Here is a 26484-nt window from a genome sequence, read left to right on the forward strand (position 1 = left end):
GTAAAGGAAAGGAGAAGTAACATTTAACTTAGCTTGAAGTGTTATGACTACAAATGTAGGGCATTGCTGAAGATGTTAGCTATATGACTCTTTTTTTGGCTCACTATTCATGCACTATTGGACAATTTTTTATCTTCTTTCTTTCTTTCTTTCTTTCTTTCTTTCTTTCTTTCTTTCTTTCTTTCTTTCTTTCTTTCTTTTCTTTTTTTCTACTGACTCTAATTTGTTGTTTGAAGCAGAAAATTCAGCTATGTGATCAACATTTTTCTGGCATATTTTGCCTTAATTTAGTGCATGTGAAATTTAATCCTCTTATCAAGATAAATAGAACAATACCCCTTCAAAATGTATTAATTTATTATACTTCCAAAATATATATCAGCTTACTGAGAAGCTGCTGTATATATTGTGTTTATTCAAAGTGGAGTTACTAAAAGATGTGGTCACATTTCAAAATCAAAATCAAAATCTGTAATGAAATAAGATACATTTAAATCTTTCACTTGACAGCCTTTGAAATTCTTCTAGTATCTTGACATAACATCTACAAATAACTTTTTCAATAACACAGAAAAATTCATCTTTTCTAATTTTTTTTTTCAGTTTATTATTCTCAGTCTGTCCTTATTTCAAAGCTGTCTTTTATGCATTAGCTATTTACAGCATTTTACAAACTTAAGTGCTGTTTCTTAAACAATAAAAGGAGAAGAAAGAACATTCAGATCCATAAGCTGACTGAATTTCATGGATTTTTTAAGTTACATTTTCAGGTCAGGTCTTTTTTGCTACTTAAAGGATCAACACCACTCCTAATGATGTGCAGAAATAAAGCTAATACTGCTATATAGCCTTTAAGTTTTTGGAACTATTCAAATATTTCTCTAAAAACTCAGACCATTTTGTTCAGGAGAGAATAGGAAGAAATGTGAAGAAGATATATTGAAAGACAAGGTAAGCAAGAAGTCAAATCCAAATTGCCTTGAACAGTTTGTTAGCAAAGCTTAATTTACAAGGGGAAAGGTATAGATAAATGAATGTGCTGGCTTGAAGGCAAAACCAGTGAGAGACTCCAAGTCAGAAAAAACAATTTAATTGGAGAGAAAAAAAAGGTAAAATAAAATAAAATAAAATAAAATAAAATAAAATAAAACACATGCAATAGTACAAAAGATCACTGACAGAGTCAGAATACAACCTGAAACTGTGTCCTGTAAATACGTTCCTGAGGTCCCTTCAAGAGAATCAGTCATATCATCCTTCCTACACCGTCTGGAGTTCTGTGCTTGAGAGACTGGAGCAGTGCTGACTTTAAATGAGCTCTTTGTGGTAGGTGTCTCTCTCTTCAGTTCAGCATCTGGGCTGCTAAGGAGGAGGTGGGTTTTCCATCCCACTTCCTCATGTCTTCTCCATGCTCCCGAAGAAAAGACCAGAGGTTACTCCGTGTATCCTCTCTCCCTGGCTGGCGGATACCCGCTCCTAATGGCAGAGACTCTTGTTGGTTCTGGCAAGATGTGGTAAATTTCTTCCTTAAGTTTCTTCTTCAGTTTCTGATGGCCCTCTTCAATCAAACTCTGGACTTGCTCAGCCAGCCTTGTTTCCACGGATGAGACCTGGGTACAAAATGGGGCAGTGACAGTATCCTTGTAAATTCTTAGTTTATTGACCAAGACGTCCACCTTGTCCTCACCTTCCCTCCATTGCAACATTGCCAGGTAACAGGAGTACATCTCTGGTCCAAGCTGTGCAAATCTCAACCACATCTACGATGTGCACTGGACATCACCTGGGCTTTTAGGAAATCTCTCATCTTCTGAGAAAATGATCTCCAGCACAGCCAATTCCCTCAGGCATCGGATACCTTGTTCCATTGTGCTCCATTTTCCTTGCTGCACCTGAAGGTCTTCTTTACAAAGGTATCTGTCCCTCACACTTGTTAGTAGTCACCACCAGAGGCTGAGAGTTTGTTGGGTTCTCCCGATCCCCTGGTCAATGACCACGTCCCGAGACAGCGATCCCAGTTGCCTGGCCTCACTTCCATCCAGAATGGTGTCATTGGCTGCATCGTCCCACATGCGGAACAGCCAGGTCAGGATGGACTCGTTTGTCTGGCGGGTGAATTCCCTCCGCAGGTCACGCAGTTCAACCAGGGATAGAGAGCAAGTGATCATCTCTGGCTCTGTCTCTTCTGCTGGGTGTGAAGGTCCTGCCACATCCTCACCAGTCATTATGCAGACTGATTTGCTCTTTGATTTCTTCTTTTGAACAGGGGCAACTGCCACTGGTTTAGGTTGTTCTGCTTTAGTGACAGTTTGTGTGGAGATGCTGATGGCAGCTTTGGTTTCCTTTCTCCTCTGTGACAGCCTGTGTAGACACTGACACTGTTGCTTTGTTTTTGGTTCCTTTCTCCTCTGTGACACTCTGCATAGATGCGGATACTGTTGCTTTGGTTTTGGTTCCTTTCTCCTGTGTAACAGTCTGCATAGATGCGGTTCCTGTTTCCTCTGTGACAGTTTGTGTAGACACGGATGCCGTTGTTTTGCATTTGTTTCTTTTTCCCTCTTCCTCAAGGAGACGCTGCACCACCCCATGTAGTGTTTGATTTCTAAGCATTGTGCAGGCTGTGCAGAGAAGACAAAGCAGAACTAGCAACAATATTATGCTGTCCTTGGCACCTAGAGAGAACTCAATACTTTCGAAAACTGCTGTGCCAGGTCTAAAAGACTGGAAAAAATCATTCTTTACCCCTCCCCACAGGGGCTGGGTGCGATTGTTGAGAGCCCCAATGTAGCATTCTAGACTGGGACAAGCAAACAAAATAGAGTATATATTCTGAATGATGCTCATTACCTCAGAGGTTATCATACAATAAACATAATTGACCAATAAAGCAATTTTGGTACCATACCCTGGTCTACACATGAGCATTAAGACCAGCAAATACTGCCCCATGTATGGGAAAATGTAAAGAGCTAGGTATAAGATATATGAAAGCATGTTGAGCATCATAGCGGACAGCTGGGTTTTTTTTCTCACTACAAAATTGTAATTCTGACTTTTCTCAGTACCTCCTGCCCAGTGTTGGATGCCTGTCTTGGTTTGAAAAGACAGGTATCTGCTAGGGAGAGGCAGGCCTCGGTAGGAATGGGGAATTCAAATCCTTCCCTCCGTGTTATTATAATTTGGAAGATTAAAAAAACCTTTTCAGTTAGAGCTATGGGGAAAGGAATAACAGTCCTTTACTAGTAAATATAACAGGACAGACAAACAACAACAGCAATTATAATAATAGTAAAACAGGACCAAGAACCCTGAGGGGCTTTGTCTCATAAGCCCCGGGCAGTCTGACCTCTTGGCACTCTGAGAGCACCAAACTGAAACAGTGGAAACTCCGGCGCTGATGGCTGGAAATGGTGGGTTGTCCCCAGCAAGCAGGGGGGTGTCCTGGCAGGCAAAATGAGCAGTGCTGGAGAAGCTGCGGCGGCTGGACCTGGGCTGACCCAAAATCTAGCAGGGCAGGCGAAAAAACTCCAAATTCCTGGGCACTCCAACAGATGATAGAATTCTCAGGACCTAACCCCTCCCTTAACCGTGGAATCCACGCAGCTACCAGTCACTCGACCATCCTCCCCGGAAAACCGAGAGCCGAAAAAAGAACCACCACCCTCAGCTCCTGGAAGCCTTTTCCTCCCCCTAAACTAAGTAATCAACTCCATTTGTCCGGGTTAAGCACTCTTTAACTATCAGTAATTAGTCTCCTAGCAACCTGTGGGGGGAAAAAATTCCACAGGAAAACTTAACCCCCAACATTATCCACCCCGAATTTTTTTTTCCCCATACCAACATATTATATTGAATTTAAAACTTTAAATAATATACATATATATATATGTCAATATGAATACAGACACAGTCACAGTGTTCACCAAAAAACAAGGTCCCCTTGAGTTATGCAGCAGGTCTCTCCATCCTTTTACATCACCCACCATGTGCATTCAGGTCCCTGAGCAAAAACAACCCCAGGAGAAGGATTGTCCTTGCTGGAGGCAGAATGAAACCAAACAGTTTTTCCCAGCATTCCTCTCATGTGTACCACTGGAACCTTATCTCCATTACTTGTTCTCACGGGCTCAGATTGGGCGGGGCTTGCTCGGTTGGTGGAACCTCGAGTGTTCACTAACCAGGTGGCCTTTGCTAAATTAATCTCCCAGTTCTTGAAAGTACTTCCCACCCACTGCATTCAAGGTGGTTTTAAGCAGGCTATTGCACTGTTCAACTTTCCCAGCTGCTGGCGCATGATAAGGAATATGGTACACCCACTCATTGCCATGTTCTCTAGCCTAGGTGTTTATAAGGCTGTTCTTGAAATGAGTCCCGTTGTCAGACTCAATCCTCTCAGGGGTACCATGTCTCCACAGGACTTGCTTTTCAAGGCCCGGGATGGTGTTCTGGGCAGGAGCGTGGGGCACAGGGTAGGTCTCCAACCATCCAGTGGTGGCTTCTACCATGGTCAGCACATAGCGCTTGCCTTGGCAGGTTTGGGGAAGGGTGATGTAGTCAATCTGCCAGGCTTCCCCATACTTATACTTGGACCATCGCCCGCCATACCATAGGGGCTTCACCCGTTTGGCTTGCTTGATTGCAGCACACGTCTCACAGTCATGGATAACCTGAGAAATACAATCCATGGTTAGATCCACCCATCGGTCTTGTGCCCACTTATAGGTGGCATCTCTGCCCTGATGACCTGAGGCATCATGGGCCCATCGAGCTAGGAACAACTCGCCCTTGTGTTGCCAATCTAAGTCTATCTTTGACACCTTTATCTTTGCAGCTTGATCTACCTGCTTGTTGTTTCGGTGCTCCTCATTAGCCCGACTGTTGGGGACATGAGCATCTACATGACGGACTTTCACAGGTAGCTTCTCTACCCAAGTGGCAATGTCCTTCCACTCATCTGCAGCCCAGATTGGTTTTCCCCTATGCTGCCAATTGGCCTTTTTCCACCTGTCCAGCCAACCCCACAGAGCATTGGCTACCATCCACGAGTCAGTATAGAGGTAGATCTTTGGCCACTTCTCTCTTCCAGCAATGTCCAGGGCCAGTTGAACAGCTTTGAGTTCAGCAAGTTGGCTTGACCCACCTTCTCCTTCAGTGGCTTGTGCAACCTGTCGTGTGGGGCTCCATATGGCTGCTTTCCACTTCCAGTTCATCCTTACAATGCGGCAAGAACCGTCAGTGAAAAGAGCATTGTGTGTTTCTTCTGCTGGCAGTTGGTTGTATGGTGGACCCTTTTCGGCACATGTCACTTGTTCCTGCTCCTTTTCATCTGTGAGACCAAAGGTTTCACCTTCTGGCTAGTTTTTAATTATCTCCAAAATCCCAGGGCGATTTGGGTTTCCAGTGCAGGCGCGCTGAGTGCTAAGGGCAATCCATTTGCTCCATGTGGCGTTGGTGGCATGATGGGTGGAGGGAACCTTGCCTTTAAACATCCACCCCAACACTGGTAGTCGAGGTGCCAGCAGGAGTTGTGCTTCTGTGCCAATCACCTCTGAGGCAGCTTGAACTCCTTCCTAGGCAGCCAAGATTTCCTTCTCTGTTGGAGTGTAGTTGGCTTCGGATCCTCTGTAGCTTCGGCTCCAGAATCCCAGTGGTCAGCCCCGAGTCTCCCCAGGCACCTTCTGCCAAAGGCTCCAGGACAGGCCATTGTTCCCGGCTGCTGAGTAGAGCACGTTCTTCATCTCTGGTCCCGTCCTGACAGGGCCAAGGGCTACGGCATGAGCTATCTCCTGCTTGATCTGGGCAAAGGCTTGTTGCTGTTCAGGGCCCCAGTGGAAATCATTCTTCTTGTGGGTAACCAGGTAGAGAGGGCTCACAATCTGGCTGTACTCAGGAATGTGCATCCTCCAGAAACCTATGGCACCTAGGAAAGCTTGTGTTTCCTTCTTGCTGGTCGGTGGGGACATTGCGGTGATCTTATTGATGACCTCAGCGGGAATCTGCTGCTGTCCATCTTGCTGCTTTACTCTCTGGAACTGGATCTCTCAGACAAGTCCCTTGACCTTGCTCTGCTTGAGGCAAAACCAGCTTTCAGGAGAATCTGGATGATCTTCTCTCCTTTCTCAAACACCTCCATTGCCCTGTTCCCCCACACAATGATGTCATCAATATACTGTAGGTGGTCCGGAGCCTCACCCTTTTTCAGTGCAGCCTGGATCAGTCCATGGCAGATGGTGGGGCTGTGTTTCCACCCCTGGGGCAGTCGGTTCCAGGTGTACTGCACGCCCCTCCAGGTGAAAGCAAACTGAGGCCTGCATTCTGCAGCCAGAGGAATGGAGAAAAATGCATTACCAATGTTAATTGTGGCGTACCATTTTGATGCCTTGGACTCCAGCTCGTACTGGAGTTCCAGCATGTCCAACACAGCAGTACTCAATGGTGGAGTCACTTCGTTCAAGGCACGGTAGTCCACAGTTTATCTCCATTCTCCGTCAGACTTGCGCACAGGCCAGATGGGGCTGTTGAAGGGTAATTGGGTTTTGCTGACTATCCCTTGGTTCTCCAGCTCACGGATCATCTTGTGGATGGGGATCACGGCATCTCGATTTGTCCGATACTGTCAGCAGTGCACTGTCGAGGTGGCAACTGGAACTCGTTGCTCTTCTACCTTTAGGAGTCCCACTGCAGATGGGTTCTCCAAAAGTCCAGGCAAGCTATTCAATTTCTTAATGCCCTCTGCCTCCACAGCTGCTATTCCAAAAGCCCACCTGAGTCCCTTAGGCTCTTTGTAATAGCCATTCTGGAATAAGTCCATGCCTAAAATAAGCGGGGCCCCTGGGCCAGTCACAATTGGAGGTTTCTGCCACTCCTCCCCAGTCAGGCTGACCTCGGCTTCCAGCACAGTCAATTCCTGTGATCCCCCCATCACCCCGGCAATGGAAATAGGTTCTGTCCCCACATATTCCGATGGTATCAGTGTACACTGCAAACCAGTATCAACTAAAGCTTCATATTCCTGTGGCTCTGATGTGCCAGGCCATCGGATCCACACCGTCCAATAGACCTGGTTTTCCTGTACCTCTCCCTGGCTAGAGGCCAGGGCCCCTCTAGCAGTGGTCATTATTCCCTTCCTGGCCATACATGGTAGAGGTTCCTTCACAGGGATCTGACATATCATCCTTACTTCTATAATACCTGGCAGCTTGGTCATGGGATGCTGAGGCTGCCTTCATCATAGTGGGACCTCCTCGGTTAGTGTTTCTTGTAGCTGTGCTCTATCTCCGCACTGGGCGGGTGCCGGTCTCTGGCTGGCTCTGATCTGCACAGCTACAAGATGTTCCCAGTTTGGATAGAACGCAGGTTATCTTTACCTGCTGGCTCGGCTTCTCAGCAGCAGCTGGACTAAATAGTGTCATGACAGCAGTGGCAGTAGAAAAGGATGGCTCTCAGCTTAGCAGGTTAAAAGATCTTTATTCAGGCCTAACTGTGGTAGCACCACAGCTAGCCCAAAACCACAGTCCAGAGAGAGGCCAGAGAGAGTTTGAATCTCTCTCCTCCACCTTATAACTGGGAGAGGGGCTCAGGGGAGGTTACAACAAGGCAATGAATCAGGGGATTCAGGGGGCAACAAGGGGGTGTCCCCCTCCAAGCCTCTGACCAACCATCCCCAGAGGAAAGGAATTCCCTCCAGGTGACCTATTACCTGAAGCCCTCTCCATATGATTTCTCAATCTTGGGAGGGGCGCCAAAGTGATAGGCAGGTTGTTCCAGAGTGAGGCAGGGCAGAGGGGATGGTCCAGGTCAGGTGAGGGGTGGGAGGACTGACACAAAACACCTTATTATACAGAAAGCTCAAAAGGGTTACAGAACTGGGGATACAGTGAAATGAACTATAACATAAAACTTCTTATAAAAACCTAATAAAACAATTCTTGCACTGCCAGAGTTTCTCTCCTTGAGCTCATGCACCCGTGCTGCCAGGGCAGAAGTGGGTTTCCCATCCCACCTTCCCATGTCTTCCCCATGGTCATGCAGAAAGAACAACAGGTCAGCTTGTGGGGTGTACCCTCTCTCTCTAGCTGGGGGCCATTGAGCTCTGACTCTGGGGCCTGTAACTCGCACTGGTGCCACATGGGAATTGTTCCTCCTCATCTCCTCTCTGAGTTCCTTAGCCACGGCAGAGACCTGAGCCTGCATTGAGCTACTGATCATACTTTTGTAATTTCGGAGCTTGTTGGCAACAGAACCCACTGTCTCTTGGTTGTTATCAGGATGAATTGTTGCAGTGAATGTGGTGTATTGAGATGGTCCTGGAGCTGCCAGATTCCACAGCATCTGCCCTGTGCACCTGACTTTGTTGGGGTCATTATCATGCTGTCCACCTCTCCCAAAGAGTACCTCCAATACTGCCACTTCTCTCAGCTGTTGGATCCCCTCCTCAAGGGTCTTCCAGCGCATTCTATGATGGTGCTCCTGCATTCTGTCTCTGTGGACAAACCTCTCCCGTACACTCATTAAAAGTCGCTCCCAAAGGGAAAGGGGCCCTGGCTCCCTTACGAATACCTGATTCACACCTGAGTCCTGGGTCAAGGGTCCAAAATTCCTTGCTTCACCACTATCTATTTGCACGCCTGTACCTATAAGGTCCCAGACCTGAAGAAACCAGGTTGTAAAAGCCTCACGTCCCTGTTGTGCAATATCTTTTTGCAGATTACAGAGACTTTCATATGTCAGGGACTCAGGGATGATCACAACCTCTGACTCCCCTGCGGGTTGTGAGGGCCCTCTTTTCTTATCTTTGTTGCCTGGGTGCTCTGATTTCAGCTTTGTTTCCACAGGGGCAACTGCTGCTGGCTGTGGCTGCCCCTGTGGTTCAGCTGGAACCTGGACGGTTGTAATGTCTGTGGGTTCCGCTGCTGCACCATCAGACTCTCCTTTGTTGGGGCAGGGGGAGGGTTTCCCACCAGCTGGGGCTAATGAGGCTACTACAGGGGAAATGCATTCCCTCAGCATCTCACTTATCTCCTTCACCCAATCTGGGTGGTTTATTCCTGAGGCAGGCTGTGGGGCAGGGTCAGGCTGTGGGGCAGTATCCTTATTTTCTAGGGTAGGTATCAGGGTGGTTATCCAGGTCAGTCTCCCCTTATCTCTAAATGCTAAACAGAACAGGCATACCAACAACACCAGCCACTGTATGATATCAGTAACATTCAGAGATGTGAACCCTTCAAAGTCTGGTGAGGTAGACCCAAAGAGCTGGGTGAAGGGCTGTGAAAAAATTTCCTCCAGTGACATTTCTTCACAGTAGGTACCGTTGTTAAAGTAACCCCAGAAACACACTGTTAGTGTATGATAGCCCTGAATCCATGTGCCTGCCTTCCAGAGGAAATTAAAAATCCACGATTTCCTCACCTTGTTAACCCATATAGCAAACTGGATGACAGCCACCGTAGCCTTAGTTACAGGGCCTATGTTTAGATAAGGGCCTGCAAAAGGGAGAAATATGGCCACCACCACATGCCACCCAAACCAGGTTAAGCCAGACCACATGATATCCAGTACAATGTAGGCACTTAAGAACTGTTTTTCCTTTTTCTCTCAATGCTCTCATGCCCCATGTTGGACGCCAAATTCTGTCTTGGTTTGAAAATACAGGTATCTGCTAGGGAGAGACAGGCCTCTCTAGGAATGAGGAATTCAAATCCTTCCCTCCATGTTATTATAATTTGGAAGATTAAAAAAAACTTTTCAGTTAGAACTATGGGGAAAGGAATAACAGTCCTTTACTAGTAAATACAACAGGACAGACAAACAACAACAGCAATTATAATAATAGTAAAACAGGACCAAGAACCCTGAGGGGCTTTGTCTCACAAGCCCCGGGCAGTCTGACCTCTTGGCACTCTGAGAGCACCAAACCGAAACGGTGGAAACTCCGGCGCTGATGGCTGGAAATGGTGGGTTGTCCCCAGCAAGCAGGGGGGTGTCCTGGCAGGCAAAATGAGCAGTGCTGGAGAAGCTGCAGCGGCTGGACCTGGGCTGACCCAAAATCTAGCAGGGCAGGCGAAAAAACTCCAAATTCCTGGGCACTCCAACAGATGATAGAATTCTCAGGACCTAACCCCTCCCTTAACCGTGGAATCCACGCAGCTACCAGTCACTCGACCATCCTCCCCGGAAAACCGAGAGCCGAAAAAAGAACCTCCACCCTCCGCTTCCGGAAGCCTTTTCCTCCCCCTAAACTAAATAATCAACTCCATTTGTCCGGGTTAAGCACTCTTTAACTATCAGTAATTAGTCTCCTAGCAACCTGTGGGGGGGAAAATTCCACAGGAAAACTTAACCCCCAACAGCGCCAAAATATATGTGCTGGTTTGAAGGCAAAACCAGTGAGAGACTGCAAGGCAGAAAAAAACAATTTAATAGGAGAGAAAAAAACCCAGTAAAATAAAATAAAATAAAACAAATGCAATAGTACAAAAGATCACTGACAGAGTCAGAATACAACCTGAAACCGTGGTAGTAGCAGTCCAGATGAAGTCGTCTTGTTGAAGCAGTTATCCCGTAGAAAGGTCTGGTAGCTCTTGTCCCCTGGGAATCCAGTGGGTAAGGCTGCCTGTGCTGTCCCAAATCCCAGATTATATCCAGGTGGGAATGCTTGGCTCCTCCCCCTGGGCGGAGCATCTCACAATGGGCTGATATGATTTTATCAGTCTTGTAATGGGTCCTCGATTGCCCGTTAAACAGACATAGCTCTGGGAGGGAGTTACCTATGAGTCATGCAGGAAGGCATTGATGGGCCATTAACAGAAGACAGTCTGGAGGGAGGGGGCAAGAGAAACACTGCCCAACCTAGTTTCAACAGCTCATGTAGATGGTGATAGAATACACACTTTGGGCACATCTTACATTGTAACCTAGGACAATGAAATACCTGGTAATATAAAACACTGACATTTCAAATGATTTTTTAAAAATCTATAAATTTATATAAAAATACATAACTCAAATACACTCCAGTGTATATAGCACTAACTGATATAAATTATATATTTCCTGAAAAGGGCCATGGTAGGGCCACACTTCCAAGGACTTTAATGTACAAAAGTGTCTAAGCTGTTATTTATTTGTGCACATCTTTCAATCCTTGCACTGATGCGCAATAGCATATTTGATGAAAAGGTGGTACTCCTCAAGTATTCTTCCTGGAAAGAGAGGTTTCATATTCTTACAACACATACGTTGATTTTTATGGTATTTGTCTCATCTGTCTATTGTTTGATAGAAATGTGATGAGTTATGGTAGAATGGTTTCAATTAGAAGGGACCCTAAAGATCATCTCATTCCAAACCACCTGCCATGGGCAGGGACACCTCCTACTAGACCAGGTTGCTTAGGGTTCCAGCCAATCTGGTCTTGAACACTTACAGGGATGGGGCAGACACAACTTCTCTTCGAAGGCTGTTCCAGTGCCTGACCACTCTTGTTGAGAAGAAATTCTTCCTAATATCCAACCTAAACCTACTCTTATTTTGAAACCATTCTCCCTAGTCCTGTCACTCCAGACCCTTTTGAATAGTTTATCCATCTTTCTTGGAGGCTCCCTTCAGGTACCTGAAAGGAACAATTAGGGTGCCCCAAAACATTCTCTTTTCCAGCCTGAATAGTTCCAGTTCTTTAAGCCTTTCCACATAGCAGAGGTGGTCCACCCCTCTGATCATCTTGGTGGGCTCCTCTGGACTGGCTCCAACAGATCCCTGTCCTTCCCCTGCTGGTACCCCAGAGATTGACACAGCCCTACACCAGTGTCTCACCAAGTGGGGAAGAAGTGTCTTAAGCTGTTTTGGTTAGGAATGTTTAGAGCCATGACTTCAATGAATGAGATCAGCTTAGCTTCAAGAATAAACTTTTTAATACGTTTCATTTGAACTCTTACATAGTAATAATTTTCATAGATTGAGATACAGTTAGGGACACTACTTTAGTGATGAAATATCTTCACTATTTCAGCTGTAAGGCACCACAAGTCTTATCTTGTCTCATCAATATTCTTGTTCCCTCTGAAATTGTTAAGATAATGAGACTGAACTCATAAAGATCCTATTTAACACCAAGGTAATACTGTCTGCAGTCTGGTATTACTGTCTCCATTGCAAATGGTTGCTATTTATAAACATGTATATATTTTTTTCTCTGCCACCATGCTATTAAAACAATATTTATGCCAAAATCTAATCAGCCTTTAAAATATATTTATTTGTTTATGTAATAATAGCAATAACACTATGCCAGGATTACAAAAAAATGGCTTTTGCAAATGAAATTTTTGACAGCCTACTTTGAGTAATTTCATGCTGAATTTTCTTTACCTTGAAAGTTAATAGGAGTTTAAACATTAGTTACGTAATAGTGAGTTTGTTCTCTGAGCACATTTAGCTCCATTTGCTATTCTACATGTCAGATGAGGAAGAGGTAGAGAATAGTAGAGCAAAGGTCTCTGGCACTAAGTAGAGACAGGTAAAAAGTAACAGAAAAGGGTATGAATGCCAACTATATGCATATTCAGGAAGTCTGAGAAATAGCCATTTTCATACATACAATTATTTGTAGAATAAGCTTTCTCTGTGTAAATTTGGGGCTCATAATTCTTAATAGGGTAGCAGGTTTTGCTGCTCAGAAGCAGACAGGAAAAAAAAAAAAAAAGTTTGGGGACTTGGAGTCTTTGAAGTAAATCATAGCTGTGGGGTTTTTTTCCTCACTTCCTCCAAATATCCATCAAAATTTGCCATGGAAGAAGTCCTATAAATAAATATGGCAAATCAATACAGTTTCTCAAGGTAATGTCAATCCTCACTGAACAATCTGCAAGTCTGTTCTTTTTTATGTTTTTATATGCATTTTAATTTCATCTGTCAATAGCAGAAGCAGCTGTTGTAAATGATACCACTGCTGAGTGCAGGAGCTGAAACTAACGGCACCATTGAGGAGATAACAGTCAGCAATAGCACAGAAATGTTTTTAATTGTCCCACAATATGTTCACTTTGGTAGCATTTGGGTATTAACCCCAGTGTCAGCCCTCAGTCAAGAGGTCTGCAGCAAAAGCAAGTAGGAATTGTAACCCTTGCTTCATCTGTTTTGCTAAAGTCATCCTTGTTTCTGCATCTATACAATGTCAGAGCTCTCCCTTTCTATTTACTTACATGTGCTTAATATGTGCACAGTAGTTTTAACATATAAGAAAATAATTCCGAAAAAAACCCCAACAACCTAAAAACAAACAAAATTACCCATGATTGTATATTCGGTTTTAAACTTTTCTGAAGTTAAAGACAGTATTACTGTTTTACTATTCTTTCTGTCCTTCCATCTCTTCATTCATCCCCTCATCAATTTTGTCATCTATTCCAATATTTCTAAGCTTTCTTCTGGCAAAATTAACAACTAGTTCTCCAGTGGAGTTTCTAGAGCATTTCACATTTTGGGAGGATAAAGGAGTGGGGATAAACATTTGAATGAATGGAAAAAGTAGGTAAAATACATCCTTAAATTGAAGAAAATTACATTTCCTATATAAAGCTGAAAAATATAAGTACTGCTTAATTTCTTAGTGAAAAAAACACAAAAAACACAAAACCCAATAAAATTAAAAATTAATATTCAAAACAGAACTTTTTTTTCCAAGAAAAAAGCACAGAGGAAGAGACAACATCACGATGTCTCCGCATGAACTTTACTGTGAATATTTCTATCAGCTGTTGTTCTTCTCTTTCAAAATGGAGATATCCGCAACTTTTGCAGTTACATTTCTACAGGAGAAAGTCTTACCCTGTCTTTCATGTTTTCCTTATTTTTCTGTTAAAAAAACCCCACCAAGATTCAATAGACTTGTTTAAATCCTGCTTTAAAAGGGATGGATTTGATCAGCCACACTGTTTAACCCCAAAACCACTGCTAATCCGATAGAAGAGATATGTTAACCTCCTGCATAATGGGACAAAAACAGGCACAATGAGGTGGTCACCATCAAGGGCAGTTTCATGGGTTGTTTGGAGTCTGAAGGAACAAGCAGAGGAACTGTACATAAATGTTTAAAGATGGTGAGTCAAGTAGATAAACAGTATAACACATCTAAATTTGTAACAGCAGATCTTGAGGGCCCTGGGCAACACTTGCAATTGTATTTTCCTAGGGAATTCTAAGGAGGTAACCCTTGGTGACTGCAGGGAACATGAACATGTGGATGGCTCTTGCTTAAAAAGAGAGTTTTAAAATAAAATTATGCATGAAATCCAAATCATTCAAGGTTTGAGTAACTTTGGAAAACCTGGTTGCCAAACATATATTTTTAATACATACTTTTCAAGTGACCTGGAACAGAGAGGAGTTGGCTGAGGAACCACATAAAATGTCAGAAAAAGAAGGGCCAGAGAAATCTAAAACCACAAGATGGCTACTACAGAAAAATTAGATTCTGAAACAAGTGTTGCAAGTCTCACAAAAAAATATATATAAATTGGTAAAAATTAAAGAAGGTATACAGAAGAATCTTCATTGCACAAAATAGTTACTGTATTGACTTTCATAGAGCTTAAGACATAACAAGGAGTATTGCCAACTAGTAAAGTGCAAGCAATGACAAAATTAAAAAATGTGGCTTGCAGGTCAGCTCCAGACCCAAGTTCTAGCTCAATTCTGTACATTCAAACAGAAATAAGTTATTCCCAAAATCTTCATTTGTTTAATTTGATATTATTAATTTGAAGATATGCTAATTCTTGTCCTCTCATAAAGTTCTTTATGGTCTTAAATTTGCTCTTATTGTCTTTTTTCCCCCCTTATTTACTTATATTATTATTCTTTTGTACAGCCTGTATTCCAATGTATTTCAGTCTATGTTTGAGAGTGTTTTTTTTTTTTTTGGTGGCATTTTTGGTTTTCTAATCACTGGTGCTTTTCTACTTGCTTCCCACTCTCTTCCTCTCACACTCCTTATCTCAAAATTCCAATGCCACACTTATTTCCCATTGTTTTTAGAATGTATCTTAGAGTAAATGCACACACTGATTTGAAAGGATTTTTAACAGCTGTTTTGAAGTAAGAGTTTATATCACAGTAAGAAGTCCAGAAAAAAAATCAAGTCAATCCAAACAACATTTATATCTTTATAAAGGTTTGCTACTTTAGCTATTCTTAATAATTCTCAATTAACCAAAAGCCTCCATCAAACACAGATTAATAAAATATTGTCTGATGCTGATTGCAAAGGAGATACAGTGTAGAGATATGTAATAATTTATGGTTTATTTTAATAATAATGCTTTTGCAGATTTCTACTATGTACATTCAACTTTAAATTTCTAAGGAAAAAGATGCTTTAATTGAATAAAAAGTGGGGAAATCCATTTCTAAATTATCTCAACCTGTAGCAACCAACAGATTAAAACCATGGCAAGATGATTATCTGCTAAATGATTGTTGCAACAAATGTACATATCTAAGTAATGTAACAAGCAGTATCATTTACATTTTCATGCCAATTCATATTTGAGCTTTATACATTATAATACTGTTCATTCCAAGATTTATTATTCACATATAAAATTACTGGATTTTTTTAAAACATGAACGGTGAGTTAAAGTATGTATATTTACTTTTTTTAAAAAGCCAAGATTTTAGGTATCATACAGGAATCTCATCAAGACCACTTTGTGAAACCTTCTCATTCTTCCACTGATCCTATTGCTGCAGCAACTTTCAGAAAATCCTATATTTCTAAACATTTCAAAATCATTACAATAGTCATAAGCCCAGTTTCTCCTCTGGTACCCCATTGGCTTCCTCTCCTTGAGCTATAATTAACTGGATGCTCTAACCCATTAACAGTTATACTACTAAGTCAGAGTACTTGGTCCCACCCAGGGCAGCACAGCACTGAAGGACAGTCAGGAATTGCATGGCAATATTGCTCCTGCTCTGCCACTGGAAGCAGGAGAATCTCAGTATTGTGTCTCTGCTGCACTATTTTTTTACCATTTGTATAATTTGGGGTTATGTGTCTAATATAGTATTCCCAGTTGAGAATATTCCTCTCCCTGCAAACTGTTGTTGAGAAGGGACAAAAATTTCTGTGTTTGTTGTGAGATATAGACTTGCAATGCAGAAAAGCAGGTCTGCCTCTAGAACTGCCGCAGTTCTAAAACGACCACCTTATTTTAGCATCTCCTTTTCTCACTAACTTTTCTCATTGCTTTTCTTACTTTAACTCTTAAATTTTTATGCTTACAAATGCTATTTTTCACCTTTTATTTTTATTCAGGGTCTAACATGCTAAAACTACTTTCAGTATAGGGAGACACTATAGTAAATTCTGCAGTACCTGTCTGCATTCAGGCAAAACTCCAATTTTCTTCAAAATTCTTAATGGCTTCTTTTTTATTGTCGCTTAATTTCAGTGTCCTTCAGTTGGGCATATATAACAATCTTTAGCATCAAATTGCAGCTACCTACTCATGTAGAAGATACATTTGTATTAATTACTTATTTTAAAAAGCAAGAGGTTTAGAGGAGAAAAGAAAATTGTAGACTGCAAATTTTGAAAAGACAGCAAAATCTGTTTAATAAAAAATTCAGGTATTGTTGTGCTGGCTTGAAGGCAAAACCAGCGAGAGACTCTAAGTCAAAAAACCCCAATTTAATAGGAGAGAAAAAAAAAAAGGTAAAATAAAATAAATTAAAACGAATGCAATAGTGCAAAAGATCACTGACAGAGTCAGAATACAACCTGAAACCGTGGGGGTAGCAGTCCGGATGAAGTGGTCTTGTTGAAGCAGTTATCCCGTAGAAAGGTCTGGTAGCTTTTGTCCCCTGGGAATCCAGTGGGTAAGGCTGCCTGTGCTGTCCCAAATCCCAGATTATATCCAGGTGGGAATGCTTGGCTCCTCCCCCTGGGTGGAGCATTTCACAATGGGTTGATATCATTTTATCAGTCTTGTAATGGGTCCTTGATTGCCTATTAAACAGAGATAGCTCCCGGAGGGAGTTACCTATGAGTCATGCAGGAAGGCATTGATGGGCCATTAACAGAAGACAGTCTGGAGGGAGGGGGCAAGAGAAACACTGCCCAACCTAGTTTCAACAGCTCATGTAGATGGTGATAGAATACATACTTTGGGCACATCTTACATTGTAACCTAGGACAACTGTTTTCAAGTAAATGAAGAAAAATGTGCTTTAGAATGAACTATTCTTAAGAGAATTTATTGGAAATTCCTCTTTTTTTCCCCATATTTTCAAACAAGATTATCATTTTAGAATATAAAAGTCCTGTAGAGCATTTCAGAAATAATAAACACATTATGTAACTGTAGCCACAATTTACAGTTTTAATTTACTGAAGATTGAAAGAAGCTTATCAGCTGAAAATCAATATTGAGCTGAATTTAGGCTCTGCAGCTTGGGACTACTAAAATATATTGAAGAAATGCCACAAAAATGGGAATGCTTGCAAAAACAATTTATTAGATAAATATTTCTTTATGGTCTATGTTTAAATCAGACCAATAACTGCATTTTTGTTACGTGTTTTTAATAGTTATAATGCTTGTTTTGTACACAGCCTCAGATAAGATAACCAATGTATAAGATTAATTTTATTGACTTGTTCAAGCCTTACTGTTTGCATGTGTCCTTTTGGAACTAGTTCTGAAGTTTGGACTACAAAACTGAGCTGAATTTAAGATACATTTCCAGCAAGTTGCTTGCCTCACCTCTGTTGAATTTCAGGATGGGAGAAAATATCCCAAAGAGGTGAAGGGATTGTATATTGTGGCAGCGCTCCATGAAGGGCACAGAGCAGGTGTGTTTGCACCCGTCCGGTATGTCAAAATGAGCATATAGCAGGCTAATGGGTCACACAGGGTAAGAGCAGACTACCTGGGGAGGTAACACAGAAAGCTCAGAGGTTCTACTCTCACAGTCAGGAAAGGGCTGGGCTGGTCAGAAAACTGCCAGCACAAGCTGATATGGTGAGTTTTCACAGCAACATTTACTGTCACAGGTGGCAAGCTGAGCATGCAAGGACAGATTCAGTGCTCATCTCATGGAACCTCTCAGCAGTAGCACAAACATGTATCTTCTCCATAGATGTGCAACATGAGTATAGCAGTTCCATGTTCACCAATTTTGACCCTTCCTGGCCAATGCACCAATTTTGTGATGGTTTCAGTGTTTACTCTGCTGTGAGATAGGATTAGGAGAAAAAAAGCAAAACAGGACTAATTTAAAGGTTAAAATAAAGTTTTACTAACACACAGCAAAAGAAGAAAATAAGAATCCAAAAATGAAACTTCCAAAACACTTTTCCTCCCCCACTACTTTTACTTTCCCACAAAGAACGTAAAGAGACAAAACCTGTAATTTTCAGTCAGTTTCATAATTTAAAATATTCTCTCATATATTCTTTGTGAGAGCAGTCTCTCTTAGAATCTCCATGGAGATTCCCCAGTGACAACAATAGAACTGTTCTCTTGTGGGTCTCAACACTCACAAAGACAGCCACCCAGGACCCTGCCTTTGTGAAGTCCCTCCCATTGGCAGCTTTCTCAACACTGAATATGGATCATGTCTGCTTTTTTAGAGTACCGTTTAAGGATGCCTCTTCTAGTATAGAACAAAGATTCTCTTCCATCTCCAAAATCATCATCTAAAGAACCAGAGATCTCCTTTTTTTTCCCTAGGAGCAAAGGGCTTCATATCACTTTTCTTCCTCTGTTCTAAGACCCATGCATCCCCCCAAACAACATTCATATATTACAGAGAAAGTTAGTCCATTCTTCATCATTTCACAAGAGACGTCCAGCCAAACAAAGCAATTCCTCAGTCCTTTCTCCCACTTAGGACCTTTACTCTTTCTCTCCACTGACTTCAGTTTCATGCTGTGTCTGTTTACAGGAAGTTCAATCACTTTGTCTGTTCCCACTCAGGGAAGGGACAGTGCTTTTCTAAGTCTCATCCATCAAAGAAAGAAGAAACATCTCCCAGGTGTGCAGGGGGCATGATGGTTCTTCCCGGCGGTGACCGAAGGTGGTAGGGTCAGGCCTTACTGGGTGGGGGTAGAGTCTTTGGTTTCTGGCTGCTGCAGGGCCACTTGCCCAGCTGCAAAACTGCCTTTGATCTTATCTGCATAGTCTCTGGAGCAGACTGGGCTTCCTCTGCCCGGGAGTCTCCGGAGGGGGGGGGGTGGTGGTGGGGGGGTGGTGCTCGGCCCCCGCAGCTCAGCAGCAGGGTGCCTTACAGTTGCTGGAAATCCAGTCTGGGCCAGGAAGGGGCATATGCTCTTCCCCTCCCCTAGCTCGGGAGTCACCAGTCCCGGCGGCTTCTGGAAAAAGCCTGGCCTGGGCAGGGGCCAGTTGGGCCACGCGCAGGCCCAGGAGGGACGTGCAGTGGAGCAGGACCAGCCCAGACATACCCAGAGCTGCTCTCAGGGGCTCGGCAGACATAAACGGCAGCTCCCCTTCCCCTCGCTGACAGCTGGGAAGAGGGAAGGGGCTGGGGTCAGGGGCCTGGCCCCGAGAGGCCACGCGGCAGAGTGGGGCCGGCCCTGTAACGTGTTCCAAGGCAGGAAGGAAATCGGACTGGCTGAAACATCATCTCAGCTTTATATGGGTATTACCAAAAGTCGCATTCAGCTTTCTCAGTGGTCAAACCATATGCCAGTAAGATATGGCTTCTGATAGGTCCCTGCCCTTTCCAAAACAATTCCAAGGTCCTGACAGGGCAATATTCCATATTCCTTTTTAACTAAAAACCAAACTGTGTTAACCCATAACAATTGTTATAAACGAGTTCTATTCAAATGATCTATGTTTTAGTTACTTAATTGTTAAGTAATTCCATTATGATCTATGTTTTAGTTACTTAATTGTTAAGTAATTCCATTGTTAATGCAAGTTCTGTTTAAAGAATTTGCCTTACTCCTGTTTTAATATTGATTATTCATCTTGTTTACTTCTGTTTGTTAATTAAGAATTTACTTTGTTACCTGTATCTCTGCTCCCATTCGTCGGATAGCATCTGAGTATGCAAATAAAAAGAACACTGGAATTCTGGGAACTACTCAAGAACGAGGGACTCTTAAAGCAGAGAACCAAAGTAGAATCCAGGACTGAAGTCGCACTTAAGGCTAGTGCAAGGGGTGGGGGTGTCCGCTGAAGCAGCTTTATTTAGTCGTTGATCCCTGAGGAGGAGTTCCCCATCGCTGGACGACTCCTGACGAACGAAGCGAAACCTACTCCCCGGCAAGGGGAAAAAGCCCGCAAGGGGTGTGGGAGTCCCAGCTTTGCTGTGAAGTGAAGCTGTGTGTACCTCCTCCTCCGCATTGCCAAGGAGAGTAGCCAGGAGCATGCACGCAGCTCCTCAAGCTCTCCCCCAGAGCCAGGCTTCTAATAAATGCATAAAAAGGAGCAAGTCCCCTGGCCCTTGATTGTCACCCTGGTTTTTCTGAGTTTTTTAAAGCCTTTTGATTCTTCATAAAAATGGAGTCAGACCTTTTAGCTACTGTACAATATTAGGAGCAGTTTCTACCTTTTTCCCACATATGTAACATAAACAAATCATTTGTTTTTCATTCTCTGTCCTTTGTTTGCATATTTCTAACCTGAAAACAATTGTAACTGATGGTTGGTCTGGCCATTTGGCTAAGGGGTGATAACTCCAAAAGCCAATCCACTGCCAGACCCACAAATGTATAAAAAGTAAGAAATAAACAGGCAGAGGGCTCTCCACCTTGTTCTCCGCCTTGGCTCAGCCTTGAGCTCTCTTGGAGGAACAACTCTGCCCTGCGAAATTTCTTGTCTACGTGTGATTGCTTTGCGTATCCCAGTCACACTTGATTTCTTTTTTTTCCGTAACAATTTTTGGGGGCTCCTCCGCGGGATCTGGCCACGCCTGAAGAAGGACTGAAGACAGGACAGCCAGCCCCTTCGGACCTCTGGGACAGCTGGCCAAGCGGGAGCAGCCTGGGACCAGCAATGACGAGGAGTGCTGGAGGGTAAGCATTCCGGCGGTGGGTAAAGGAGGTGTGCGAGTGGGAGTGAATGAGGCGGGGGCCAGCAGCTCGGACCCCCGAAGCAAGAGTGGACCCCTCGGTACAGCGGTTCTGAGACCCCTGTGAGGGGGCCGGCCGGGAATAGGGGGAAGCGAAAGAAACTAGTGAGTAAGGCGTCTCCTTAGGGGCAGAAGGGCCCCTACCCTGGGCATGCAGGGGAAAATAGAGTGTGAGTGGCACGCATTAGGGGCAGGTCCCCCCATAAGGGCTAGAGTAGCCTAGAAGGTGTTAGAATCCCTGGAGGGGCGGATAAATTGTACCAGGGTTGACGGGGTGTCCCCAGACACTGTGGGTGTCAAGAGCTCATGAGAGTCCCTGCTTCCCAGGACTGAGCCAGACGCACCGGAGAGGGTGTGCTGCCGCGGTCTCAGGGAGGAGGCCGTAAACCCATAGCCCGACGACACCGCGGTGGGGAGTCAACTTGGAGCAAGGCGGGCATCCTACACACATGCACTCATCCCTCTTGCCGAGGCTGCTTCACTGGGGAGAAGTAGTCAAACCAGTCCTGGTAGAAGGCAAAGGGGTCAGGCCCTGCTCGGGTTGATCCTTGGAAACAAAGAAGGGATACCCCCCAGGTAACCCGTGCGGAGTCTTGACCTCTTACCTCCGTTTCAAAAAGTGAAGAGGGGAACGGTACTAGTGACAGGGCAGTCTAGTCCGGGGTTCGGACTGAAGGTGTCCGGCCCGGCGGGGGCTAAGGCGTGGGAAGGCCCTGAGGCCCGGAAGGGGATGCCAGTATTAGGGACCCTGTCGTGCGCCGCAAAGCGTGTCCAGAGTCTCAGGGGTGAGGCAAGGCGTGGGGGTACATAGGAGGTGAGGTCATTAGGACCCACCTCAAGGGGTCAGAGGAGAGTCTGAGCCTCTGGTGTGAGTAAAGTGTGAGAGTCCAAGAAAGTGAAGAAGGTTAGAGAAAGTGAGTAGAAAGAGAGAGTTTGTTCCCTGAATGAAAGCAAAAGTGTAGGAAAGAGTAGAAAAGCATAAAGTTTAGAAGTTTTATGTTGAAGTGTTCAAGAATTAAGTCAAGAGATTTGAAGTAGAGTGAGAAAAGCTGAAGAATTTTTTTTTGCCTAAAAGCCTGTGTTGCCTGTCAGTAGAGGGCACCTTTGAAATTTTAATTTTCAGTCTAAGGAAAATGGGACTATGTACTAGTAAGAAGAAAAAAATCCCAAAAGGAAAATAACAAAGTGAAGAGCATTCTACCTGGTAGTCCCTTAGAACAACTTTTAGCTAAATGGGATTCTTTAGAGACCACGAAAGGACTAGATCAGGTTAAAATGGTGTTTTATTGCACAGAAGTCTGGCCAAAATTAAAATTACCAGGAGAGTGGCCATGGTTTGGAACACATGATGAGTGGATGTGCTATCAGTTAAATCAGTACCTAAGAACTCAAGAAGATCCAGATGTAAACCAGTTAGCCTATGCTGCTTGCTGGCAAAAGAGAACCATGAGCAGAGAGAATACAAAAGTCTGCAAATTAAAAGAAAAAGAAAAGTGAGAAAGAAAGGAAGAGAAAGAAGAAAGAAAAGAAACTAATAAAAGATGGGACCCTCTCGACCATTTACCCCCTCCAGTTTACCCAGAAGTGCCCTAAGTCCCTCAAAATCCTGTCCCAGTTCCCCTACTAACTTCCCTGAGTCAAACTGAAACTCCTTCAGAACCCTCTCTTCCTCTTCCCCCAGTAGTTTCATCATCACCCCTCCTTAACACCTCTCCTCTGCAATCCTTAATACCTTCTCCCCCTACTCTCCCAACAGCCCCTTTGTCACCTCCTTCCAATACCTTCCTTCCTCAGTCATTATTAGCCTCCTCCCTCCATCCCTTAACAACCCCAATTAAACCTTCCTCGAGCCCAAATCAAAGTCATGGTTCTTTTGCCCCAGTTATAACTCCCCCAGTTTCCCAAAACATAACCTCTTCCCAAGTCCCCCTTCTTCCCACAGTACCATCCTCTGCTTCTCCTCCTACAGATTTTACTACTTCCCCATCACCTACAGCAATTCCCCTGCCACCCCCTAATTGGGAGTTAACCAAAACCCCTACAGACTCCAGTGAGTCATCCCATTCTCCTGGAAATCCCCAGGAGTCCCTGACCCAGACAGTGTTACCAGTTAATAATGAGAGTGAGGGACCCTATTGTAACACCAGGTCAAAAGCCTTAAAGCCAGAAAGACTTTTTCCCCTCAGGGAAGTGCTTATGGGAGGGGTGGTTGGAGGAGTAGGATTTGTAAATGCCCCATTAACAGCCTCTGAGGTAAGAGGATTTAAGAAAGAGCTAGGAAATTTAGTTGAAGATCCCATAGGTATTGCCACACAGTTAGACCAATTCCTTGGACCCAATGTTTATACATGGGGAGAGTTAAATTCTATATTAAACATCTTGTTCTCCCCTGAGGAAATACGAATGGTCAGAACAGCAAGTATCAGAATCTGGGTAAGGGAAAATAGGTTAGGGCCACCTGGAGATTACCCACGGTGAGACCCAAATCAAGAAGAAAGGAGACAGAGAAAGAAGTTAAAGATATAAGTATACAACTTTTCAACTTTTTTGGAGAAAAGGGGTTAAAAGTATCTCAAATAAACTACAGTTTATGGAAACTGAAGTCACTTATTTAGGATACATAATTAGAAAAGGGAGTAAAAAGTTAAGCCCTGCAAGAATTTCAGGAATAGTATCTATATCACCTCCAAAAACTAAGAGAGACTTAAGGAAACTTCTAGGCCTGTTCAGATACTGCAAGCACTGGATAGATAAGTACACTCAAGGGGTCAAATTTCTTTATGATAAATTAATAGACCAGGAACCAATGAATTGGACAGAGAGTGACGAGAAGCAGCTACAAGATCTAAAAGAGAAATTATCCTCAGCACCAGTTTTAAGCTTACCAGATCTTAAAAAGGAGTTTGATTTGTTTGTAAACACCGAGGAAGGGATAGCATATGGAATTTTAACCCAAGAATGGGGGGGATACAGAAAACCTGTGGCATTTCTATCAAAACTACTAGATCCAGTGGCCAGGGGATGGCCAGCTTGCCTCCACGCAGTCGCCGCTGCAGCTATTTTGATAGAAGAGGCTCAAAAGTTAACATTACAGGGAAAGACAAAGATACATACTCCACATGATTTGAAAACAATTTTAAGCCAAAGAGCTCAAAAGTGGCTCACAGATTCTAGAATCCTAAAATATGAAATTATACTAATAAATGCAGATAATCTAGAACTAACAACATCAAAAAGCTTAAATCCAGCCCAATTTCTTTCTGGCAAGCCCACCGAAGAGATAAAACACCATTGCCTAGAACTCATTGATATGCAGACGAAGGTAAGAGAAGATCTAGAGGACACACCCCTCCCATATGGGAGAGTATTGTTCATAGATGGGTCATCCCGAGTAGTGGAAGGGAAAAGAACATCCGGATACTCTGTGGTTGAGGGAGAGAAAATGGAAGTCTTAGAAAAGGGAAAGTTACCAAGTAATTGGTCAGCGCAGTGCTGTGAAATATACGTGCTAAAGAGAGGGCTGGACTTACTTAAAGGTGACTGAGGGACCATTTACACAGACTCTAGATATGCCTTTGGTATCATGCACACATTTGGGAAGATTTGGGAAGGACAGGGATATTTAAATTCAAAAGGGAAAAACTTAATACACACAGAATTAATAAAGTCAAAAACCATTAGAAATTGCAGTACACCACATAAAAGGGCATCAAAAAGGAAATATGCCCGAGATAAGGGGACACCAGTTAGCTGATAAAACAGCCAGAGAGGCAGCTTTAGAACCAGGAGAACCAGTAAAAATCCTTAAATTTGAGAAAATATCAGGAAAAGAAGAAGAGATAGAGTAGGAGTTTAGTGAAAAAGAGCAGAAAGCAATAAAAGAATTAGGATTACACCAGGGGGAACACGGAGTATGGTTAACAGCTGACAGACAGAAATTCTTGAATAAAGCCCTAGCCCAAAAAATACTTACAGAAATACATAATTTAACCCACTGGGGAACCCAGGGGTTATGTGACCATTTCCTAAGGGAAAATCTATGTATTGGAGTACACGAATTAGCAAAAGCAGTTACTCAAGGATGTATAATATGTCAGAAAATAAATCAAAAAGTTATGAGGAAGACTGAGTCTGGAGGGAGGGAGCTAGCCTTAAGGCCCTTCCAGAATGTGCAAATTGATTTTACTGAGATGGCCCCTGTTCAAGGTTACAAACACTTGCTAGTGATCATAGATCACCTTACCCATTGGGTAGAGGCATTCCCTACAAAAAAGAAAACAGCAGAAGTAGTAACAAAAATAATATTAAAAGATATCCTCCCTCGGTATGGGCTGATAAATAATATTGATTCAGATAGAGGGCCACATTTCACAGTACAAATTCTACAACAGGTAACACAAGCCTTAGGGATAAAATGGAGGTTACACACCCCATGGCATCCCCAAAGCTCAGGCAGAGTAGAAAGGATGAACAAGACCGTTAAAAATGTACTAACTAAACTAATAGCAGAAACTCAACTAAATTGGCTTAAATGCTTACCCCTAGCATTATTACGAATCAGAACACAGCCACGAGCAGATCTAGGAGTGTCACCATATGAAATGTTATTTGGGCTTCCCTTTTTGTTATCTCCTTATAGTTCTAAAGACTACCTGGAAGGAGAGGAAGTCACTAGAAAATATCTAAAAACCATTGGACAAACCCTAGAAAATCTCAGAAAGAAAGGGTATCTTCCTCAAACTTCCCCTTTGGATGCAAACATGCATAATATCAATCCTAGAGATTAGGTATTGATCAAAACGTGGACTAATATCCCGTTGACCCCAAAGTTTGAAGGTCCCTATCAAGTACTGTTAACAACTCACACAGCAGTGCACACTAAAGAAAAAGGATGGACCCACATCACAAGAGTTAAAGGGCCAGTACCCCCTCCTGGAGAGAACGCGAGTTCAGCACCCTCACTTGATGAAACCAAGTGGACAGTAACACCACACCCAAAAGACTTGAAATTAACTTTTAAAAAGAAATAAGAGATAACAGAGACTGTGAAAACCTTTTTCAGTTGCCTATCCCATAATCAACGGACTCAAAAAAAGGGAGGGGGGCACAATAGGGGTTAATTTATGTAAACCTAAGTCAGTTTTGTAAGTAGCAATTTAAATAAGTTTAAGTAATAGATATATTAGGAAAGTATAAGGTTTTTTGTGTGTTAATTTTAAAGATTGTTTAAGTTTTATAAGTAGCAATCTAAGTAAGTTTAAGTAATAGATATATTAAAAAGGTGTAAGTTTTTTTATGTGTTAATTTCAAAAGTTGTTTAAGTTCTATAAGTAGCAGTTTGAACTAGTTCAAGTAATAGATAAATTAAAAGAGTATAAGTT

At 43.1% G+C, this 26484-nt stretch overlaps 1 protein-coding gene across 1 annotated transcript in view; it reads left to right on the plus strand.

Moving 5' to 3' along the window:
- The window catches only part of LOC131378769 (uncharacterized), a 53144-nt gene that overhangs the window by 10381 nt on the left and 16279 nt on the right, over positions 1–26484 (plus strand). The window contains exon 7 of the mRNA XM_058424153.1: positions 20997–21144. Within this exon, the coding sequence (XP_058280136.1) occupies positions 20997–21144 (148 nt within the window). The remainder of the gene's footprint in view (positions 1–20996; positions 21145–26484) is intronic.

This window comes from Hirundo rustica, chromosome 2, assembly GCF_015227805.2.
Source record: "Hirundo rustica isolate bHirRus1 chromosome 2, bHirRus1.pri.v3, whole genome shotgun sequence".
Classification (NCBI taxonomy): domain Eukaryota; kingdom Metazoa; phylum Chordata; class Aves; order Passeriformes; family Hirundinidae; genus Hirundo; species Hirundo rustica.